This window comes from Hemitrygon akajei, chromosome 9, assembly GCF_048418815.1.
Source record: "Hemitrygon akajei chromosome 9, sHemAka1.3, whole genome shotgun sequence".
NCBI lineage: Eukaryota > Metazoa > Chordata > Chondrichthyes > Myliobatiformes > Dasyatidae > Hemitrygon > Hemitrygon akajei.
In genome coordinates, this window is record NC_133132.1 from 103,083,187 (window position 1) to 103,107,872 (window position 24,686).

At 58.9% G+C, this 24,686-nt stretch overlaps 1 protein-coding gene across 3 annotated transcripts in view; it reads left to right on the plus strand.

The window, feature by feature from the left end:
• slc17a5 (solute carrier family 17 member 5) overlaps window positions 1–24,686 on the plus strand; it is a 70,605-nt gene that overhangs the window by 20,312 nt on the left and 25,607 nt on the right. For all 3 annotated transcript variants that reach the window (XM_073056699.1, XM_073056697.1, XM_073056698.1), the window contains one exon: window positions 824–942. In XM_073056699.1, the coding sequence (XP_072912800.1) occupies window positions 824–942 (119 nt within the window). The remainder of the gene's footprint in view (window positions 1–823; window positions 943–24,686) is intronic.

A 24,686-nucleotide genomic window follows, 5' to 3' on the forward strand; every position in this document is an offset into this window, starting at 1 on the left:
CTGGCCTATATCCCTTTAAACTCTTCCTACCCAAGTGTTTTTATTTAATTTGTTAATGCCTGAACCACATCTTCTGGCAGTTCGTTCCATATATAGGTTACCCTCTGGATGAAAGAGCTGCCCCTTGGGTTCCTATTAAATCTGTCTCTTCTCACAAACCTATGCCCTCTAATTATTCCCAGCCCTGGAAAAAAATACCTATGTGCATTCACCCAATCTGTGCCCCTCAGGATTTTGTACATCTATTTAAGATCACCCCCAATTCTCCTACACCCCAAGTTGTGGCCCGCTCAATCTCTCTCTATAACTCAATCCTTTGAGTCCTGGCAACATCCTTATAAATCTTTTTTGCACTCTTTCCAGCTTAACGGCGTCTTTATTTTAGCAGGATTCTTTTTGAATGTAGTATGAGCTGAGTATTTTATGTTCTTTAGTGATTGAATTACTTAATGTTTTAAGTAATTTGTTAAATAAAATCATTCAGTGCCTGATGCTCTCGGTTTAAACTTGATTATTTGTGGTACAATGGTCTCTGTAGGTATTAGTTACTACAGTCATTAGTTATTGCAATTATTATTATTGTGGTTCTTTTATTTATTTAGATTTCAAGCATGGCAATTATTTTGCTTTCCTGTCACTTGTAGCCATTAATGGTGATGCAGCATGTCATATCAAAATTTTAATTTCTAAGGGGAAACGTCTACTAAAAATGCGTATTTGTTGGAAAAATCTTTAAATTGGTACTGATGGTGTAGATTATATATAGTGCTTTTGATTTACAGATTGCCTACATTTTCGCAATTAAATAATTTATTTTTATCAGGTGCACTGGGAGTCTTTTGGTGTCTGCTATGGTTCTGGCTGGCAAGTGACACACCAGAAACCCACAGAACAATATCTAATGCTGAGCAAGACTATATAATATCTTCTCTTCGTGGCCAGGTAGGATGTGTGCTGCCACACAGAAAAGCTGACACATGTTGAGAACTTTAACTTCAATGTCACATCAAAAAGAGATGTCAGCTGTACTTGCACTAAATTTGCTATCTGTAATGTTGCAGCATTTCAAATGATTTCAAATTTTTTGAGGGTTCTGTGTAACTACTGTACAACAGCAACATGACACTTTTGTCTTTAATATAGGAAGACCATTCTGTCCATAATTTTGTGAAGGTGGAAAGGAATAAGTTATTTCATTCCTTCATTTGATGATTGGTAGCTTTGTGGGTAACTTAAAGCTATTACAGCTCCAGCTCTAAGATCCGGGTTGACTACCTGCCACTAACGGTACTCCCTGTGAACACTTTAGTTTTTTGGATTTGCTGAGTTCTTCCGGTGTTGGCAGTGCATCTAGCTCCTCCATGACTGGTAGATCTGGGATAGCCTCGAGTGCTTGTGACTACATTCTGGACTGAGTACAACTCTACATAGCTTGCCTTGATCAGACATGACTTCTCTAGTGTTCGACTTCAGAGGGGCAGTCTTGTTGACAGAGGGACCTCTGGCCTTCTTGATGCCTTCATACATGCCTAGTACATCCCCTCCGTGTCTGCAACAGTCTGGATATTACTGCACAAATTCAGCTGGTAGTGTTGATGCAGCAGTGCTCAGTTTTTTCAGCCTTGTTTCTCGCATTCTTAAGATCATCTTGGGTGCTGGTGTTGGGATCATTCTTGTAGGCAAGGAGGGCTCTTCTTTTGGCTTCAGTCATTAGTTCCATTTCTTCCCCGCTTCCATCATACCACACTGCTCGTGTGCGTTCTCTCTTACGAAATGCAGTGATGGCTGAGTTGTAGATGGAAGTACCACTTTCTCTTGATTGAGTTGTCGTTTGTAGGTGGAGACTGCCACAGCATCTTCAAAGTGGTCAATGAACTTCTGCAACACACACAAAATGTTGGTGGAACACAGCAGGCCAGGCAGCATCTATAGGAAGAAGCGCTGTCAACGTTTGGGCCGAGACCCTTCGTCATAGATGCTGCCTGCCCTGCTGCCTTCCACCAGCATTTTGTGTGTGTTGCGTGAATTTCCAGCATCTGCAGATTTCCTCGCGTTTGCGTTTTTAAATGAACTTCTTCATTTACTTGGCACTGAATGCTTAGAAAATGTTGATGCATGGTTGACCCTTCCTCTTAGAGTAGTGCAGCTTCTTTGGTGCGATCCTCACTTTGTTGTCTACTAGGGAGTGGTCAGTGTCACAATTTGCACTGTGATAGCTGGAGGCGATAAGGACACTTCTGAAATTTGCATGCCTGAAGATGACAAGGTCCTTCTGATTCCAGTGGCGATATCATGGTTGTCTCCATGAGACCTTCTGAAGCTCCTTGCACTGGAAGTATGTGTTGGTCACACACCGTCCATAGTAACAGCACAGTTCTATTAGCCTCTACCCATTTTCATTCATCTTTCCCGCTTCACATGGGTCAAAACAGTTGGGCCAGGTCTTGCTGTTGGTTCCTACTCTAGCATTGAAGTCTCCCAACAGTTACAACTCTTTAGCGCTAGATATCTTGGACAATGATTCATCCAGTGCCCCATAGAAGAGATCTTTATCTTTGGTGCTGGCACCAAGAGTTGGGGGCATAGATGCTAATGAAGTTGACCAGGCCAGATGATGCTGACAGGCAAAGAGTGAGGTTTCTGCCTGTCCCCCCCAAAGGTGGCTCAATAGCTGCTGCAAGTGTTTTCCTCAGTCCAAAGCCGACACCACATAGTCCTGGCTCATCCTGGGACTTCCGTTGCCAGAAGAAGGTGTAGTTCGATTCTGATAGAGCTGCTGTCTGCCTGACAAGTCTCCTGAAGGCAGGTAATGTCAGTATTAAGTCTGCAGAGATCTCTGTCTATGATGACAGGTTTGTGTGTTTGATCAACCTGTTTGATGTCATTCATGAGCCCAGGACATATGGTCCTGACATTCCAGCTTGTGATACGAAGAGCTTGAGTCTTCTTGGTTCCTCTAGGCTTGTCTGGTGTTGGGTTTCAGCCTACCTGTTGAAGTTAGTCTCTAAACTCCACACACCCCAGTGAGTAGGCAGGTCATGGCAGAACAGTGTCTTCATGGTTTGGGGTTGCCCAGCTTGATGCCGAACAGTAGCTATCCAAAGATGCAGTCGTCTCTCCACCGTCATCAGTGACCTTTGGTGCTCATTCCTATGCCAAGCAATGTGAGTTTAGAACCATAACTACTACCTCTTCCCGTGTTGTGCTGAAGTCTTCGGACATCACTGGAGTGACCTCTCCAGGGTGCTAAAGGCCTGGGCAGGTGGTATGGAGACCTTGGGCTGTCTAGATGACAAGATCTCCCTGTTGGCCTTGCTGATACAATCTAAAGGAAAGGTAGAACCTGTACAATTTGATACCAGCATGGCTGCAGGAATTGCCAGGAGGAGGCATAGTACACACCATTCACCCATGTTATGGACTTCACTCTGGACTTGCTGTCAGGGTTTACTTCCTTAGCTTTCATCTCTCCCAAGACTGACCCACAAGGAGGTGGGCCATTATCTCATAGCAAGGTTGATGGCTGCTCAAGGCTTGTACATGGACCCGGAGTCTTCACACGTCAAGGCTGTCCATCACACCTCGACACTTCGGAACAGGAGTGTTGTGATGGAAATAACTGGTTCTTTGAGTCTCAACAGTAGAGGTCTGGACACACACAGTTTTAATAATAAGAAATTTATATTAAAGGGGAAGTCGGGTCAACACAAGCAACTACAATACACAGGAAGCGGTGTGGGAACAGGGTACAGTTACACAAACAAAGAAACAAGGGAAAAGCACTACGACAGCTATCCCCCTTGACCTTGGATAGCTGCGGCTCCCTTACCAGGACAAACGATAGACCTTCCCAAGCATAAATCAATGCACTTACCTTCAATGAGGTGGTCTGTAAGATAGACCGAGCCAGGGCCAAGTCTCACCTTTTATAGCATGGGGCTGGGTGAGATAATCCAATTAAGGTGACCAATAATTTAGGTGTGCATTGATTAGTTGGGAGGGACCAAATGTTGATTGGCATGTGGTGTGTCCTCCGACCAGCCAGGTGGCAGTGCGTCTGTCACGTGGCCGGTATCTCTGGATACACTCCACCCCTCGGAAGACGCACCACATAGCCAACACACATATGAGGGTGAAACAAAATCGCATATACCAGAAATAACCAATTTTGAGCAGCTAAGTAAATGCAGAGACACTCTTAATCGGCTGGCATGCGCAACATATTATAGAAATGGCTATGATTACAAGAATGAGTGCAATGGACCAGTGAATGACAGTGGCCCACCACCTCCCTAGGGACCCAAACGGCCACCAATTGCCCCATGAGGTGTTGTGCTGGAGGAGCTGGTCCCTTGATTTTTGAATTTTAGCCACCGAGTCCCGAATGTGAGCAGCCAAGTGAGTGATGTTGCTGGACTCATCAGGGATAAAGGTACAGCATTCCTTATCAACCACTGCACACGTTCCACATCAGCAGCGAGTAGGTAGTCCAGTGCCATTCGGTTCTGCAGGGTGACCATCCTGACAGCTGTCAGTTTCTGCCGCTGTTCAGGTGAGGGCATCCTCCGTGTGTTGCAGTGCCACTGCCGTCTCATTGGCCAGAGTCTCAAGCACACTGTCATCTGGATCACCTCCCGGGACAGCCGGGCCATACCATAACTGGGAAAGGCTATTATCCAGAACCTCTCTGCCTCTGTAATGGCCCTCTTGTCCCGGTGGCTGCTGTACGCCGGATGCTCCCCAAGGTCATTCAGGGGGGTGGATGAAGGGCACCACATATGCTGGAAAGCAGCAGCCGTACCAGCTCGTGGGGAGCCACGGGTAGGCGCGGTGGCCGCAGATCCAGTGGGTCCCGTTCAGGGTCCAGGGAGCTCCCAGCTTAGCGGCATCATCGGCAGTGGTCACTGGGGCACCCGGGTACCAGTTTCGCTCACAGTTGCTGTGACCAATGGAAAAGTTAGAAGTGTGCTCATTGCGGAGTCTGCACCAGCATTCATTAGGTCTACTCGGTGGCTGTGGAATAACTCTGAGGGTGGGGACTCGGGTGGAGGTCAAGTTGTAGGGAGGGAAATACCAGTTCCTGAAGCACCCACCCCATCGGGGGTCAAGGGAAGAGATGTTGTGTAGTGGGGAGGAGAGTGGTGGGGGGACTGCCAGCAGGGCCTCCCCAAACAGATATACCAAAACCAGCAGGAGCAAACAGTCTGTGTAAACAGTTCATCTCAATGTCATCCAGCGGGATCGGCGTGAGTGGCAGCGCATCATCAGCGTGTGCTGGGGCCCGCAAGCAGATCCAGCAGTCCGATCTGTTGGTGTTGCTGGCAAACTCGTAAGCGACCCTGAGGAAGGTGTTGGTAGCTGTCACGGAGCCGAGCATCACAGCGACCAGGAGGGATGACTGGAGTCGCACCATTGTCCTGTAGAGGGAGACGGGGGTGGAGGGGTGGGGGTAGGTGTAGGAGGAAACTCACTCCCGTCTGGTTAAATGCCGGGTATGTATACAGGACAAATCAGATTTACCCGGAATGGACCCCTGGACCGCGCGCGACAACTTCTCCCTTTCTGGGGAGGCTCTGCGGCTGTCTGATCCATACTCTGCCCGAGTCCTCGGTCTCGGGGGTTCAGTGGTTTCCCAGTCGGGTGATGGGAACCGTGCCAGGTGGCGGGCCAGTAGGGATCCCCTTGGCTAGTGGGCCGTGTGTTTAACTGGTCGACGGCCTGCTGAAGGAAACTTAGCCACCCTGCAGCATGCGAGAGGGTGTCAGAGTGCGTATTTTTTCCTTGAGCAGGCCGTTCATTCTTTCAATTAAGCCGATGCCTGGGGGTGGTGGGGGTATATGGAACAGCCACGAGATCCCCGCCTCAGCCGCCCAGGTCTGGGCTTTGGTCCCAGCAAAGTGTGAGCCCTGATCGGATTGTACCTCCCAAGGGACCCCATAGAGAGAGAGGTGCTGTAATCCTCTGATGGTGCCGTTCTGGTCGGCCCTCTCACAGGGCACCGCCACCAGGACACCTGAGTATGTGTCCACCATCGTGAGGACATACTGCTTCTTATTCTGTCGCGGGAGCCGTCCAATATAGTCAATTTGCCATACTGGACCCGCTCCTGTGCCGCGACAAATGTGGCCCGGTGGCCTATCGGCCAGTCCCGTGGCTTGACTTGCTGGCAGAAGGGGCAGTTATCTACAGAGGTTTTACATTGATCGAGTGTCAAGGCGACACCGAATTGTTCAGCCCAGCGCCGCGTGCCATCGGCCCCTAAGTGGCCACCTTTGCGGTGTGCCCACACAGCTAGTGCACTGGGGTCTGTGTGCCCACGCAGCTAGTGCACTGGGGTCTGTGTGCCCACGCAGCTCGTGCACTGGGGTCGGTGTGCCCACACAGCTAGTGCACTGGGGTCGGTGTGCCCACGCAGCTAGTGCACTGGGGTCTGTGTGCCCACGCAGCTAGTGCACTGGGGTCGGTGTGCCCACGCAGCTAGTGCACTGGGGTCCGTGTGCCCACGCAGCTAGTGCACTGGGGTCTGTGTGCCCACGCAGCTAGTGCACTGGGGTCGGTGTGCCCACGCAGCTAGTGCACTGGGGTCTGTGTGCCCACGCAGCTAGTGCACTGGGGTCTGTGTCAGGGGTGGAAGTGGTGGCAGATGATATTTGGACAGCCTGGTCCACAGCAGCGTTAAACGTTGCCTCTTCGGAATAGGAGTTTACCTTCTAAGGGAACTGCCTGCCAAGGCTAATGAGCTCCATCTGCCTGGGTTTAGAGTCAGAGTTGTCCTTCTTCTTGACTAGCTGCTAGCTGAGACTGATGAGCCCGGCACCACAGGGACTGAAGCATCCCTGGACCCCTCCCCACCCCCAGTGCCACCGCAGGGACTGAAGCCATCCCCAGACCCCCCCCAACCCCCCCCAGCTCCACCACAGGGACTGAAGCATCCCTGGACCCCTCCCCACCCCCAGTGCCACCGCAGGGACTGAAGCCATCCCCAGACCCCCCCCAAACCCCCCCCAGCTCCACCACAGGGACTGAAGCATCCCTGGACCCCTCCCCACCCCCAGTGCCACCGCAGGGACTGAAGCATCCCTGGACCCCCCCCCCCCCAACACACAGCTCCACCACAGGGACTGAAGCCATCCCCTGACCCCCCCACCCCACACCCAGCTCCACCACAGGGACTGAAGCCATCCCCAGACCCCCCCCACCCCCAACACCCAGCTCCACCACAGGGACTGAAGCCATCCCTGGACCCCCCCCCCCCAACACACAGCTCCACCACAGGGACTGAAGCCATCCCCTGACCCCCCCACCCCAACACCCAGCTCCACCACAGGGACTGAAGCCATCCCTGGACCCCCCCCCCCCCCAGCTCCACCACAGGGACTGAAGCCATCCCCTGACCCCCCCCCCCCCCCAGCTCCACCACAGGGACTGAAGCCATCCCCTGACCCCCCTCCCCCCACACCCAGCTCCACCACAGGGACTGAAGCCATCCCCTGACCCCCCCCCCCAACACCCAGCTCCACCACAGGGACTGAAGCCATCCCCTGACCCCCCCCCCCCCCCCACACCCAGCTCCACCACAGGGGACTAAAGCCATCCCCTGACCCCCCCCCCCCACCCCAGCTCCACCACAGGGACTGAAGCCATCCCCTGACCCCCCCCCCCCCCATCTCCACCACAGGGACTGAAGCCATCCCCTGACCCCCCCCCCCACCCCAGCTCCACCACAGGGACTGAAGCCATCCCCTGACCCCCCCCCCAACACCCAGCTCCACCACAGGGGACTGAAGCCATCCCCTGACCCCCCCCCCCCCCACACCCAGCTCCACCACAGGGGACTAAAGCCATCCCCTGACCCCCCCCCCCACCCCAGCTCCACCACAGGGACTGAAGCCATCCCCTGACCCCCCCCCCCCCATCTCCACCACAGGGACTGAAGCCATCCCCTGACCCCCCCCCCCCCCAACACCCAGCTCCACCACAGGGACTGAAGCCATCCCCTGACCCCCCTCCCCCCACACCCAGCTCCACCACAGGGACTGAAGCCATCCCCTGACCCCCCCACCCCACCCCAGCTCCACCACAGGGACTAAAGCCATCCCCTGACCCCCCCCCCCCAAACACCCAGCTCCACCACAGGGACTGAAGCATCCCCTGACCCCCCCACCCCACACCCAGCTCCACCACAGGGACTGAAGCATCCCCTGACCCCCCCCCCCCCCCCAACACCCAGCTCCACCACAGGGACTGAAGCATCCCCTGACCCCCCCACCCCACACCCAGCTCCACCACAGGGACTAAAGCCATCCCCTGACCCCCCCCCCCCCACCACCGCCAGCGCCACCACAGGGACTGAAGCATCCCCTGACCCCCCCCCCCCCCAACACCCAGCTCCACCACAGGGACTGAAGCCATCCCCTGACCCCCCCACCCCAACACCCAGCTCCACCACAGGGACTGAAGCCATCCCCTGACCCCCCCCCCCCCCCCACCCCAGCTCCACCACAGGGACTGAAGCATCCCCTGACCCCCCCCCCCCCCACCCCAGCTCCACCACAGGGACTAAAGCCATCCCCTGACCCCCCCCCCCCAACACCCAGCTCCACCACAGGGACTGAAGCCATCCCCTGACCCCCCCACCCCACCCCAGCTCCACCACAGGGACTAAAGCCATCCCCTGACCCCCCCCCCCAACACCCAGCTCCACCACAGGGACTGAAGCCATCCCCTGACCCCCCCCCCCCCAACACCCAGCTCCACCACAGGGACTGAAGCATCCCTGGACCCTCCCCCCACCCCCAGCTCCACCACAGGGACTGAAGCATCCCCTGACCACCCCCACCCCACACCCAGCTCCACCACAGGGACTAAAGCATCCCCTGACCCCCCCCCCCCTCCCCAGCTCCACCACAGGGACTGAAGCCATCCCCTGACCCCCCCCCCCCTCCCCAGCTCCACCACAGGGACTGAAGCCATCCCCTGACCCCCCCCCCCCTCCCCAGCTCCACCACAGGGACTGAAGCCATCCCCTGACCCCCCCCCCCCTCCCCAGCTCCACCACAGGGACTGAAGCCATCCCCTGACCCCCCCCCCCCTCCCCAGCTCCACCACAGGGACTGAAGCCATCCCCTGACCCCCCCCCCCCCTCCCCAGCTCCACCACAGGGACTAAAGCATCCCCTGACCCCCCCCCCCCTCCCCAGCTCCACCACAGGGACTAAAGCATCCCCTGACCCCCCCCCCTCCCCAGCTCCACCACAGGGACTAAAGCATCCCCTGACCCCCCCCCCCCCCCAACACCCAGCTCCACCACAGGGACTGAAGCCATCCCCTGACCCCCCCACCCCACACCCAGCTCCACCACAGGGACTGAAGCCATCCCCTGACCCCCCCACCCCACACCCAGCTCCACCACAGGGACTGAAGCCATCCCCTGACCCCCCCACCCCCAGCTCCACCACAGGGACTGAAGCCATCCCCTGACCCCCCCACCCCAGCTCCACCACAGGGACTGAAGCCATCCCCTGACCCCCCCCACCCCAGCACCACCACAGGGACTAAAGCATCCCCTGACCCCCCCCCCCTCCCCAGCTCCACCACAGGGACTGAAGCCATCCCCTGACCCCCCCCCCCCTCCCCAGCTCCACCACAGGGACTAAAGCATCCCCTGACCCCCCCCCCTCCCCAGCTCCACCACAGGGACTGAAGCCATCCCCTGACCCCCCCCCCCTCCCCAGCTCCACCACAGGGACTAAAGCATCCCCTGACCCCCCCCCCCCCCAACACCCAGCTCCACCACAGGGACTGAAGCCATCCCCTGACCCCCCCCCCCAACACCCAGCTCCACCACAGGGACCGAAGCATCCCTGGACCCTCCCCCCACCCCCAGCTCCACCACAGGGACTGAAGCCATCCCCTGACCCCCCCCACCCCAACACCCAGCTCCACCACAGGGACTAAAGCATCCCCTGACCCCCCCCCAACCCCCCCCAGCTCCACCACAGGGACTAAAGCCATCCCCTGACCCCCCCCCCCCCCAACACCCAGCTCCACCACAGGGACTGAAGCATCCCCTGACCCCCCCACCCCCAACACCCAGCTCCACCACAGGGACTGAAGCATCCCCTGACCCCCCCCCCCCAACACCCAGCTCCACCACAGGGACTGAAGCATCCCCTGACCCCCCCCAACCCCCCCCAGCTCCACCACAGGGACTGAAGCCATCCCTGGACCCCCCCCCCCCCCAACACCCAGCTCCACCACAGGGACTAAAGCCATCCCCTGACCCCCCCCCCCCAGCTCCACCACAGGGACTGAAGCCATCCCCTGACCCCCCCCCCCAACACCCAGCTCCACCACAGGGACTAAAGCATCCCCTGACCCCCCCACCCCAACACCCAGCTCCACCACAGTGACTGAAGCCATCCCCTGACCCCCCCCCCCCCAGCTCCACCACAGGGACTGAAGCCATCCCCTGACCCCCCCCCCCCAACACCCAGCTCCACCACAGGGACTAAAGCATCCCCTGACCCCCCCCCCCCCAACACCCAGCTCCACCACAGGGACTGAAGCCATCCCTGGACCCCCCCCCCCCAACACCCAGCTCCACCACAGGGACTGAAGCCATCCACTGACCCCCCCCCCCCCAGCTCCACCACAGGGACTGAAGCCATCCCCTGACCCCCCCCACCCCACACCCAGCTCCACCACAGGGACTGAAGCCATCCCCTGACCCCCCCCCCTCCCCAGCTCCACCACAGGGACTGAAGCCATCCCCTGACCCCCCCACCCCACACCCAGCTCCACCACAGGGACTGAAGCCATCCCCTGACCCCCCCACCCCACACCCAGCTCCACCACAGGGACTGAAGCCATCCCCTGACCCCCCCCACCCAACACCCAGCTCCACCACAGGGACTAAAGCATCCCCTGACCCCCCCACCCCAACACCCAGCTCCACCACAGTGACTGAAGCCATCCCCTGACCCCCCCCCCCCAGCTCCACCACAGGGACTGAAGCCATCCCCTGACCCCCCCACCCCCAACACCCAGCTCCACCACAGGGACTGAAGCCATCCCCTGACCCCCCCCCCCCAGCTCCACCACAGGGACTGAAGCATCCCCTGACCCCCCTCCCCAGCTCCACCACAGGGACTGAAGCCATCCCCTGACCCCCCCCCCCCCCCCAGCTCCACCACAGGGACCGAAGCATCCCTGAACCCCCCCCCCCCAGCTCCACCACAGGGACTGAAGCATCCCCTGACCCCCCCCACCCCAACACCCAGCTCCACCACAGGGACTGAAGCCATCCCCTGACCCCCCCCCACCCCCAGCTCCACCACAGGGACTGAAGCATCCCCTGACCCCCCTCCCCAGCTCCACCACAGGGACTGAAGCATCCCTGAACCCCCCCCCCAGCTCCACCACAGGGACTGAAGCATCCCCTGACCCCCCCCCCCCCCCAGCTCCACCACAGGGACCGAAGCATCCCTGAACCCCCCCCCCAGCTCCACCACAGGGACTGAAGCATCCCCTGACCCCCCCCACCCCAACACCCAGCTCCACCACAGGGACTGAAGCCATCCCCTGACCCCCCCACCCCACACCCAGCTCCACCACAGGGACTGAAGCCATCCCCTGACCCCCCCCCCCCCCAGCTCCACCACAGGGACTAAAGCATCCCCTGACCCCCCCAACCCCCAGCTCCACCACAGGGACTGAAGCATCCCTGGACCCCCCCCCCCCCAGCTCCACCACAGGGACTGAAGCATCCCTGGACCCCCCCCCCCCCCAGCTCCACCACAGGGACTGAAGCCATCCCCTGACCCCCCCAACCCCCAGCTCCACCACAGGGACTGAAGCATCCCTGGACCCCCCCCCCCCCCAGCTCCACCACAGGGACTGAAGCATCCCTGGACCCCCCCCCCCCCAGCTCCACCACAGGGACTGAAGCCATCCCCTGACCCCCCCCCTCCCCAGCTCCACCACAGGGACTGAAGCCATCCCCTGACCCCCCCACCCCACACCCAGCTCCACCACAGGGACTGAAGCCATCCCCTGACCCCCCCACCCCACACCCAGCTCCACCACAGGGACTAAAGCATCCCCTGACCCCCCCCCCCCTCCCCAGCTCCACCACAGGGACTGAAGCCATCCCCTGACCCCCCCCACCCCACACCCAGCTCCACCACAGGGACTGAAGCCATCCCCTGACCCCCCCCCCCCCTCCCCAGCTCCACCACAGGGACTGAAGCCATCCCCTGACCCCCCCCCCCCAACACCCAGCTCCACCACAGGGACTAAAGCATCCCCTGACCCCCCCCCCCCCAACACCCAGCTCCACCACAGGGACTGAAGCCATCCCCTGACCCCCCCCCCCCCCCAGCTCCACCACAGGGACTGAAGCCATCCCCTGACCACCCCCACCCCAACACCCAGCTCCACCACAGGGACTAAAGCATCCCCTGACCCCCCCCCCCAACACCCAGCTCCACCACAGGGACTGAAGCCATCCCCTGACCCCCCCCCACCCCAACACCCAGCTCCACCACAGGGACTAAAGCATCCCCTGACCACCCCCACCCCCAACACCCAGCTCCACCACAGGGACTGAAGCCATCCCCTGACCACCCCCACCCCAACACCCAGCTCCACCACAGGGACTGAAGCCATCCCCTGACCCCCCCCCCCCCCAACACCCAGCTCCACCACAGGGACTGAAGCATCCCCTGACCCCCCCCCACCCCAACACCCAGCTCCACCACAGGGACTGAAGCCATCCCCTGACCCCCCCCACCCCAACACCCAGCTCCACCACAGGGACTGAAGCATCCCCTGACCCCCCCCCCCCAACACCCAGCTCCACCACAGGGACTGAAGCCATCCCCTGACCCCCCCCCCCCACCACCGCCAGCGCCACCACAGGGACTGAAGCATCCCCTGACCCCCCCCCAACCCCCCCCAACACCCAGCTCCACCACAGGGACTGAAGCCATCCCCAGACCCCCCCCACCCCACACCCAGCTCCACCACAGGGACTGAAGCCATCCCCTGACCCCCCCCACCCCCAGCTCCACCACAGGGACTGAAGCCATCCCCTGACCCCCCCCCCCCCAACACCCAGCTCCACCACAGGGACTGAAGCCATCCCCTGACCCCCCCCCCACACCCAGCTCCACCACAGGGACTGAAGCCATCCCCTGACCCCCCCCCCCACACCCAGCTCCACCACAGGGACTGAAGCCATCCCCTGACCCCCCCCCACCCCACACCCAGCTCCACCACAGGGACTGAAGCCATCCCCTGACCCCCCCCCCCCCCCAACACCCAGCTCCACCACAGGGACTGAAGCCATCCCCTGACCCCCCCCCCCAGCTCCACCACAGGGACTGAAGCATCCCAGGACCCCCCCCCCCCAGCTCCACCACAGGGACTGAAGCATCCCCTGACCCCCCTCCCCAGCTCCACCACAGGGACTGAAGCATCCCTGAACCCCCCCCCCAGCTCCACCACAGGGACTGAAGCCATCCCCTGACCCCCCCCCCCCCCAGCTCCACCACAGGGACCGAAGCATCCCTGAACCCCCCCCCCAGCTCCACCACAGGGACTGAAGCATCCCCTGACCCCCCCCACCCCAACACCCAGCTCCACCACAGGGACTGAAGCCATCCCCTGACCCCCCCACCCCACACCCAGCTCCACCACAGGGACTGAAGCCATCCCCTGACCCCCCCCCCCCCCCAGCTCCACCACTGGGACTGAAGCATCCCCTGACCCCCCCCCCCCCCACCCCACACCCAGCTCCACCACAGGGACTGAAGCCATCCCCTGACCCCCCCCCCCCCCCCCAGCTCCACCACTGGGACTGAAGCATCCCCTGACCCCCCCCACCCCAACACCCAGCTCCACCACAGGGACTGAAGCCATCCCCTGACCCCCCCACCCCACACCCAGCTCCACCACAGGGACTGAAGCCATCCCCTGACCCCCCCCCCCCCCCAGCTCCACCACAGGGACTGAAGCCATCCCCTGACCCCCCCCCCCCAGCTCCACCACAGGGACTGAAGCATCCCTGGACCCCCCCCCCCCCCAGCTCCACCACAGGGACTGAAGCCATCCCCTGACCCCCCCAACCCCAACACCCAGCTCCACCACAGGGACTGAAGCATCCCCTGACCCCCCCCTCCCCAGCTCCACCACAGGGACTGAAGCATCCCTGGACCCCCCCCCCCAGCTCCACCACAGGGACTGAAGCATCCCTGGACCCCCCCCCCCCCAGCTCCACCACAGGGACTGAAGCCATCCCCTGACCCCCCCCCTCCCCAGCTCCACCACAGGGACTGAAGCCATCCCCTGACCCCCCCAACCCCCAGCTCCACCACAGGGACTGAAGCATCCCTGGACCCCCCCCCCCCAGCTCCACCACAGGGACTGAAGCATCCCTGGACCCCCCCCCCCCAGCTCCACCACAGGGACTGAAGCCATCCCCTGACCCCCCCCCCCCCAGCTCCACCACAGGGACTGAAGCCATCCCCTGACCCCCCCCCACCCCAACACCCAGCTCCACCACAGGGACTGAAGCCATCCCTGGACCCCCCCCCCTCCCCAGCACCACAGGGACTGAAGCATCCCTGGACCCCCCCCCCCCCAGCTCCACCACAGGGACTGAAGCATCCCTGGACCCCCCCCCCCCCAGCTCCACCACAGGGACTGAAGCCATCCCCTGACCCCCCCCCCAACACCCAGCTCCACCACAGGGACTGAAGCCATCCCCTGACCCCCCCCCTCCCCAGCTCCACCACAGGGACTGAAGCATCCCTGGACCCCCCCCCCCCCTCCCCAGCTCCACCACAGGGACTGAAGCCATCCCCTGACCCCCCCCACCCCCCAACACCCAGCTCCACCACAGGGACTAAAGCCATCCCCTGACCCCCCCCCCCCACCCCAGCTCCACCACAGGGACTGAAGCCATCCCCTGACCCCCCCCACCCAGCTCCACCACAGGGACTAAAGCCATCCCCTGACCCCCCCCCCCCACCACCCCCAGCGCCACCACAGGGACTGAAGCATCCCCTGACCCCCCCCCCCCCACCCCAGCTCCACCACAGGGACTAAAGCCATCCCCTGACCCCCCCCCCCCCACCCCAGCTCCACCACAGGGACTGAAGCCATCCCCTGACCCCCCTCCCCCCACACCCAGCTCCACCACAGGGACTAAAGCATCCCCTGACCCCCCCCCCCCCCAACACCCAGCTCCACCACAGGGACTGAAGCCATCCCCTGACCCCCCCCCCCACCCCAGCTCCACCACAGGGACTGAAGCCATCCCCTGACCCCCCCCCCCCCCACCACCCCCAGCGCCACCACAGGGACTGAAGCATCCCCTGACCCCCCCCCCCCCAACACCCAGCTCCACCACAGGGACTAAAGCCATCCCCTGAACCCCCCCACCCCAACACCCAGCTCCACCACAGGGACTAAAGCATCCCCTGACCCCCCCCCCAACACCCAGCTCCACCACAGGGACTGAAGCCATCCCCTGACCCCCCCCCCCCAACACCCAGCTCCACCACAGGGACTAAAGCCATCCCCTGACCCCCCCCCCCCCAACACCCAGCTCCACCACAGGGACTGAAGCATCCCCTGACCCCCCCACCCCACACCCAGCTCCACCACAGGGACTAAAGCATCCCCTGACCCCCCCCCCCCCAACACCCAGCTCCACCACAGGGACTAAAGCATCCCCTGACCCCCCCCCCCCAACACCCAGCTCCACCACAGGGACTGAAGCCATCCCTGGACCCCCCCCCCCAACACCCAGCTCCACCACAGGGACTAAAGCATCCCCTGACCCCCCCCACCCCAACACCCAGCTCCACCACAGGGACTGAAGCCATCCCCTGACCCCCCCCCCCCCAGCTCCACCACAGGGACTGAAGCCATCCCCTGACCCCCCCCCCCCCAACACCCAGCTCCACCACAGGGACTGAAGCCATCCCCTGACCCCCCCCCCCTCCCCAGCTCCACCACAGGGACTGAAGCCATCCCCTGACCCCCCCCCCCCCCAACACCCAGCTCCACCACAGGGACTGAAGCCATCCCCTGACCCCCCCCCCCTCCCCAGCTCCACCACAGGGACTAAAGCATCCCCTGACCCCCCCCCCCCCCCAACACCCAGCTCCACCACAGGGACTGAAGCATCCCTGGACCCCCCCACCCAGCTCCACCACAGGGACTGAAGCCATCCCCTGACCCCCCCCACCCCAACACCCAGCTCCACCACAGGGACTAAAGCATCCCCTGACCCCCCCCCCCCCCAACACCCAGCTCCACCACAGGGACTGAAGCCATCCCCTGACCCCCCCCACCCCAACACCCAGCTCCACCACAGGGACTGAAGCCATCCCTTGACCCCCCCCCCCCAGCTCCACCACAGGGACTGAAGCATCCCTGGACCCCCCCCCCCAGCTCCACCACAGGGACTGAAGCATCCCCTGACCCCCCTCCCCCAGCTCCACCACAGGGACTGAAGCATCCCTGAACCCCCCCCCCAGCTCCACCACAGGGACTGAAGCCATCCCCTGACCCCCCCCCCCCAGCTCCACCACAGGGACCGAAGCATCCCTGAACCCCCCCCCCCAGCTCCACCACAGGGACTGAAGCCATCCCCTGACCCCCCCCACCCCCAGCTCCACCACAGGGACTGAAGCCATCCCCTGACCCCCCCCCCCCCCAACACCCAGCTCCACCACAGGGACTGAAGCCATCCCCTGACCCCCCCACCCCCACACCCAGCTCCACCACAGGGACTGAAGCCATCCCCTGACCCCTCCCCCCCCAACACCCAGCTCCACCACAGGGACTGAAGCCATCCCCTGACCCCCCCCCCCCCCAACACCCAGCTCCACCACAGGGACTGAAGCCATCCCCTGACCCCCCCCCCCCAACACCCAGCTCCACCACAGGGACTGAAGCCATCCCCTGACCCCCCCCCCCCCAGCTCCACCACAGGGACTGAAGCATCCCCTGACCCCCCTCCCCAGCTCCACCACAGGGACTGAAGCATCCCTGAACCCCCCCCCCCAGCTCCACCACAGGGACTGAAGCCATCCCCTGACCCCCCCCCCCCCCCAGCTCCACCACAGGGACCGAAGCATCCCTGAACCCCCCCCCAGCTCCACCACAGGGACTGAAGCATCCCCTGACCCCCCCCACCCCAACACCCAGCTCCACCACAGGGACTGAAGCCATCCCCTGACCCCCCCACCCCACACCCAGCTCCACCACAGGGACTGAAGCCATCCCCTGACCCCCCCCCCCCCCAGCTCCACCACAGGGACTGAAGCCATCCCCTGACCCCCCCCCCCCCCCAGCTCCACCACAGGGACTGAAGCATCCCTGGACCCCCCCCCCCCCCAGCTCCACCACAGGGACTGAAGCCATCCCCTGACCCCCCCCAACCCCCAGCTCCACCACAGGGACTGAAGCATCCCTGGACCCCCCCCCCCCCAGCTCCACCACAGGGACTGAAGCATCCCTGGACCCCCCCCCCCCCCCCCCCAGCTCCACCACAGGGACTGAAGCATCCCTGGACCCCAACACCCAGCTCCACCACAGGGACTGAAGCATCCCTGGACCCTCCCCCCACCCCCAGCTCCACCACAGGGACTGAAGCCGTCCCCTGACCCCCCCCCCCACCCCCAGCTCCACCACAGGGACTGAAGCCATCCCCTGACCCCCCCCCCCAACACCCAGCTCCAGCTCCACCACAGGGACTGAAGCATCCCCTGACCCCCCCCACCCCAACACCCAGCTCCACCACAGGGACTGAAGCCATCCCCTGACCCCCCCCCCAACACCCAGCTCCAGCTCCACCACAGGGACTGAAGCATCCCCTGACCCCCCCCCCCAGCTCCACCACAGGGACTTAAGCCATCCCCTGACCCCCCCCACCCCCAGCTCCACCACAGGGACTGAAGCCATCCCCTGACCCCCCCCCCCCCACACCCAGCTCCACCACAGGGACTGAAGCATCCCTGGACCCCCCCCCCCCAACACCCAGCTCCACCACAGGGACTAAAGCATCCCCTGACCCCCCCCCCCCCAACACCCAGCTCCACCACAGGGACTGAAGCCATCCCCTGACCCCCCCCACCCCCAGCTCCACCACAGGGACTGAAGCATCCCCTGACCCCCCCACCCCACACCCAGCTCCACCACAGGGACTAAAGCATCCCCTGACCCCCCCCACCCCAGCACCACCACAGGGACTGAAGCATCCCTGGACCCCCCCCCCCCAACACCCAGCTCCACCACAGGGACTGAAGCCATCCCCTGACCCCCCCCCCCCCCAACACCCAGCTCCACCACAGGGACTGAAGCCATCCCCTGACCCCCCCCCCACCCCAACACCCAGCTCCACCACAGGGACTGAAGCCATCCCCTGACCCCCCCCCACCCCAACACCCAGCTCCACCACAGGGACTGAAGCATCCCCTGACCCCCCCCCACCCCAGCACCACCACAGGGACTGAAGCATCCCTGGACCCCCCCCCCGCCCAGCTCCACCACAGGGACTGAAGCATCCCTGGACCCCCCCCCCCCAGCTCCACCACAGGGACTGAAGCATCTCCTGACCCCCCCCTCCCCCAGCTCCACCACAGGGACTGAAGCATCCCCTGACCCCCCCCCCACCCCCAGCGCCACCACAGGGACTGAAGCCATCCCCTGACCCCCCCCCCCCCCCACACCCAGCTCCACCACAGGGACTGAAGCCGTCCCCTGACCCCCCCCCCCCACACCCAGCTCCACCACAGGGACTGAAGCCATCCCCAGACCCCCCCCCCAACCCCCCCCAGCTCCACCACAGGGACTGAAGCCATCCCCTGACCCCCCCCCCCCCAACACCCAGCTCCACCACAGGGACTAAAGCATCCCCTGACCCCCCCCCCCCCCAACACCCAGCTCCACCACAGGGACTGAAGCCATCCCCTGACCCCCCCCCCCCCCAGCTCCACCACAGGGACTGAAGCCTGTGTAGTAGGTCTATCGTTTGTCTAGGGGTAAAACTATTGTCCGATGGAAATATAAAAAGTCTCGCCAGTTCATGAAGGCTTTTAGCCGTTTGAGGGACCGCTGGGTGTTCACGGGTTGGAGAGAGAAAATAAACTTGCCAGCCTGTTGGACTCAAATCGTGGAATCGGGAACGTGAGTTCCCCGTTGTCAGTTCGGAATCCTTTTCGGGGTTATCAGCCACTTGATTCCCTAGCTAGGGGAACCAAATCACACGTGGCTCCCGAACAGCTTCCTGTCCTTACGGGAGCGATGAACGATGGTGTCTGCGTCTGGTGCGTCGCTGGAGTACCGCCTCCTGCAGTCTCCGTTTTATCATGACTGGCAGATTTGTAAATGTCAATCAAGGTAGGGTGATACAATCCCCACCCCACATTGCCTGAGGGTGTCCATGTCCCTGATAGCTGGCACGTACTATAGAGTTGCAATTCACACAGGTGCCTCTAAGGACAATGGTCAACTCCGTGGCATTGTCTCTCATTTCCTGGGTCCAAGACCCGAATTAATAGCGATCTTGCGATTCTCCGGAAGGAGGGGGCTGGTCCCGCACCCTTCGGCCCCTCAGAGCTGTGGTACATTCATAACACCCCCCTTTCTTCAAAGCGTTTTCACCAGCGGTGAAATGAAGTAGCACAGAGTCTTACAGGATTTTAGAATCTAACACAATACACAAGCTTTCCGTTTCACTACAGAGCTATACAGTTATACATTTAATTCAGCATCTAAACAGGTAACGAGTACAGTGGCACTTCCTTTAATATTTTTTTCTCTTGTACCTGACTAAAGGCTAGTAGCATCAGATTTCAACTTAACAGGCAGGTTCCAAGGGGGTTGTCTTTGTTATTCACATGCTTTGTCAAAATCCCGTACAGCCAGTTTTCCTATTTAAAATGGCGCCCCCATTAACCATCACCTTTTTTTCGGTGAGTTTCTATGGGAGGAACTCAAGTAGTTTGGCAGGGTAAACTCCCATCCGCCTTATTCATAGGAGTTCTCGTATCAACACCGGATCCCAAACCTAATTCATTCCTACCCAATTCTTTAGTTTTAAGCAAGTTGCTATTTTTCTCTTCAGGACCCGTCATGCTATTAGTTTCCAATTTAAGATCTACAAGCGATCCCGCTTTTTCCAGACAGCCTGTCAAGTGCTGCCTGTTCACTCCACATCCTTGAATAACAATAGCGTGTGGGGCCCCCGGCAGCTCTCGACTTACTCTGTAAGCGAGCTGCCGGGTTTAAAATTTTTTCATTCAATTTGGGAACTACAAACTTTCCGTTCCCTTCAATAATAATGTTTATCCCCCCCATGGTCGAGTTCCACTTTAAGGTTCACCACCCCTTCGTGTACAAACACCTGGGAACCCTCCCTTCCCCCAATTACCAGGGTTAACCCTGTCTTCACTGAACCCAGTCCATCTGACCCACAGGGACTGCATTCCTTTTCAACTGAATCAAATACCTCAGACTTTTTCTGAGCTCCATTACTAGGTTCAGTATCACGTGCATCCACATCTTGGACACACTCAAACGGGACATCTGCCTCTTCCAGGCTTTCAATACCCGTACCCTTTTCAAATTCTAAATTCCCCTGATCCTCCCAGTTCCTCTCTGGGCAACTCCCTTCCGGAGTAAACTCAACCCCGCGGGCTGAAACAACCATCTGCCAACCCAGCAGACCTCTCCAAGGTAGTGGCATCCTTTTCATCTAGGACTGCCTTCATCTCATTATCGGGAACACCTTGATAATTCTCAACTTCTTCAAACAGGGCTGCCACCCCCGACAGATCATCCATGTCCAACTCTGGACCTTTTAACAGCTTTTTCTGTTTCTCATCTTTATTTCCTACCTCTAGGACCTTTCTCTTCGCTAAGGGGAAATCTATCTTCTCTCCCTTACCCGCTTTCACGTTACTATTCCTCGTTTTACCACCCTCTAAACCCTCATGGCACAGGGTCGGAAAAGACGTCTCGGCCAAATCAAAACTGGCCAATTTTAAACTGCTCCCGTTCTCAGCTGCCGATCTCGACAGGCTGCGAGTGACCGCGCATGCGGTATAGCTCGGGGACGCTATGGGCGGGGCCTCAACACGCACCGGTCGGCGGGTCATAGTCATGGTTGACCAAATCCTACCCCCGGCTAAATCGTTCCCAAGGAGGACGTCCACGTCAGTTCTCGGGAATTCTGATGGCACCCCTATTTCAACTGATCCATACACCAGCTCACAATCCAAAGTGACCCTATGTAAGAACACCATTTCTGTCCATTTTCCTATTCCTCTCAGGGCTACCTCGCCCGTCTGAGGTCCGAATTGTAATACGTTATGGCTAATTAATGATAGCTCCACCCCCGTGTCTCTCCAAATCCGTACGGGAATTGGTGGGTCCCCCTCCCTCACAGACACGGTTCCGTGTGACAGATAAATCTCAGACCCCTCGCGCTCTCTGCTTACCCGGAACCCTCTTGCCGATTTTCTGATTACCACTGCACACCCGATAGGGACTGCTGCTTTCCCTTTTTCTGGCTCCTTTCTTGGAGCAAAGCACCTAGATGCAATATGCCCCCCCCCCCCCCCCCTTCCCACAATTAAAACAGGTCAAGCCCGGAAATCTCTGGCCGTCTTGCCTTTCCCCCTCAACCTTACCACTAGCTCCCGGCGGGACCTCTGCCTCAGCCGGCGGACTTTCTCGGTCGTTCCCACGGTCTCTCGGGGTACTTTTATTCGAGGGAAACTTTGTCTTGTGGGTTAGGGCATAGTCATCTGCGAACCTAGCAATTTCCGAGATAGACTTATTCGGCTTCTCATTCAAATACATCCGGATCTCCTCCGGAACACACCCTTTTAATTCCTCAATCAAAAATAACTCCCTGATACACCCATAATCCCCGTCCACCTGTTCCGCGGTGCACCAACGGTCCAAGAGCACACCCTTCTCATGGGCTAGCTCGGTATACGTTTGATTCCACCCTTTCCGTAAATTTCTGAACCTTTGTCTATAAGCTTCAGGTCCTAGCTCGTAACTCCGGAGAATGGCCTCCTTTACTTTGGCATAATTCTCCGCTTCCCCCTCCTCGACGGACAATGCCGCATATGCTCGTAGTGCCTTCCCTTTTAAAACACTTTGTAACAACGCCACCCACTGCTCTTTGGGCCACTTCTGATTTACTGCCACCTTTTCAAAAAGCAAGAAATAACTATCAACATCTGACTCTTCGAATGGAGGTACTACCCTTAACTCCCGACTAACATTAAACCTCTCCTCTCGGTCTAACCCTTGATCTCTTCGCTCTTTCTTTAACTTCTCCATCTCCCAGTCATGTTTCCTCTGTTTTTCTGCCTCCTCATACTCCCTCTCCTTCTCAGCTCTTTCCTTCTCCTTCTCAGCTGCTTCCAGCTGCTTTACTTTAAATTCATGTTCCAACCTTAATTTCTCCAACTCTAACTGATCCGTCCCACTCGCTAGTACCTTTTCAGGGATATTTTCCAAATCCTCAGCTGCAAACACCTTCTTCCCAATGTAATACTGAGTTATGACCCTTCGCACTTCCCGCTTTTTCATTGATGACCTCACCTCTGTGAGACTTAACCCCTTCGCCAGACTTACCAAGTCTAATTTTGTAGCCGCCTCTAGCGCCCCCAGAGTCGGGTCTTTCATAAATTCATCCACGTCCATCTTTGCTGGTTTCCCGTCTGGCTACCTGCGTACCAGATCCAAATTTTTTGACTTACAAACCCAATTCACTGACCTCCCAATTTGGTATCAAATCTCGAGACGAGGCCCCAAGTTGTTATGAACCCCATAACTGGGTCACTTACCAGCAAAGATAGAGAGGTCCGCTGAAGTCTGATGGTACAATTTTTAAACGTTGTTATTTATAAAGGGGCACAAAAGTAAGGTTAATACAAACATTCAGATAATATACGTCGTCAATACTCAATCTAAAGCGCGGGTATAGTAATAATCAACAATTCGAAGTAGCTCTATCGTTTGTCTAGGGGTAAAACTATTGTCCGATGGAAATATAAAAAGTCTCGCCAGTTCATGAAGGCTTTTAGCCGTTTGAGGGACCGCTGGGTGTTCACGGGTTGGAGAGAGAAAATAAACTTGCCAGCCTGTTGGACTCAAATCGTGGAATCGGGAACGTGAGTTCCCCGTTGTCAGTTCGGAATCCTTTTCGGGGTTATCAGCCACTTGATTCCCTAGCTAGGGGAACCAAATCACACGTGGCTCCCGAACAGCTTCCTGTCCTTACGGGAGCGATGAACGATGGTGTCTGCGTCTGGTGCGTCGCTGGAGTACCGCCTCCTGCAGTCTCCGTTTTATCATGACTGGCAGATTTGTAAATGTCAATCAAGGTAGGGTGATACAATCCCCACCCCACATTGCCTGAGGGTGTCCATGTCCCTGATAGCTGGCACGTACTATAGAGTTGCAATTCACACAGGTGCCTCTAAGGACAATGGTCAACTCCGTGGCATTGTCTCTCATTTCCTGGGTCCAAGACCCGAATTAATAGCGATCTTGCGATTCTCCGGAAGGAGGGGGCTGGTCCCGCACCCTTCGGCCCCTCAGAGCTGTGGTACATTCATAACACCCCCTTTCTTCAAAGCGTTTTCACCAGCGGTGAAATGAAGTAGCACAGAGTCTTACAGGATTTTAGAATCTAACACAATACACAAGCTTTCCGTTTCACTACAGAGCTATACAGTTATACATTTAATTCAGCATCTAAACAGGTAACGAGTACAGTGGCACTTCCTTTAATATTTTTTTCTCTTGTACCTGACTAAAGGCTAGTAGCATCAGATTTCAACTTAACAGGCAGGTTCCAAGGGGGTTGTCTTTGTTATTCACATGCTTTGTCAAAATCCCGTACAGCCAGTTTTCCTATTTAAAATGGCGCCCCCATTAACCATCACCTTTTTTTCGGTGAGTTTCTATGGGAGGAACTCAAGTAGTTTGGCAGGGTAAACTCCCATCCGCCTTATTCATAGGAGTTCTCGTATCAACACCGGATCCCAAACCTAATTCATTCCTACCCAATTCTTTAGTTTTAAGCAAGTTGCTATTTTTCTCTTCAGGACCCGTCATGCTATTAGTTTCCAATTTAAGATCTACAAGCGATCCCGCTTTTTCCAGACAGCCTGTCAAGTGCTGCCTGTTCACTCCACATCCTTGAATAACAATAGCGTGTGGGGCCCCGGCAGCTCTCGACTTACTCTGTAAGCGAGCTGCCGGGTTTAAAATTTTTTCATTCAATTTGGGAACTACAAACTTTCCGTTCCCTTCAATAATAATGTTTATCCCCCCCATGGTCGAGTTCCACTTTAAGGTTCACCACCCCTTCGTGTACAAACACCTGGGAACCCTCCCTTCCCCCAATTACCAGGGTTAACCCTGTCTTCACTGAACCCAGTCCATCTGACCCACAGGGACTGCATTCCTTTTCAACTGAATCAAATACCTCAGACTTTTTCTGAGCTCCATTACTAGGTTCAGTATCACGTGCATCCACATCTTGGACACACTCAAACGGGACATCTGCCTCTTCCAGGCTTTCAATACCCGTACCCTTTTCAAATTCTAAATTCCCCTGATCCTCCCAGTTCCTCTCTGGGC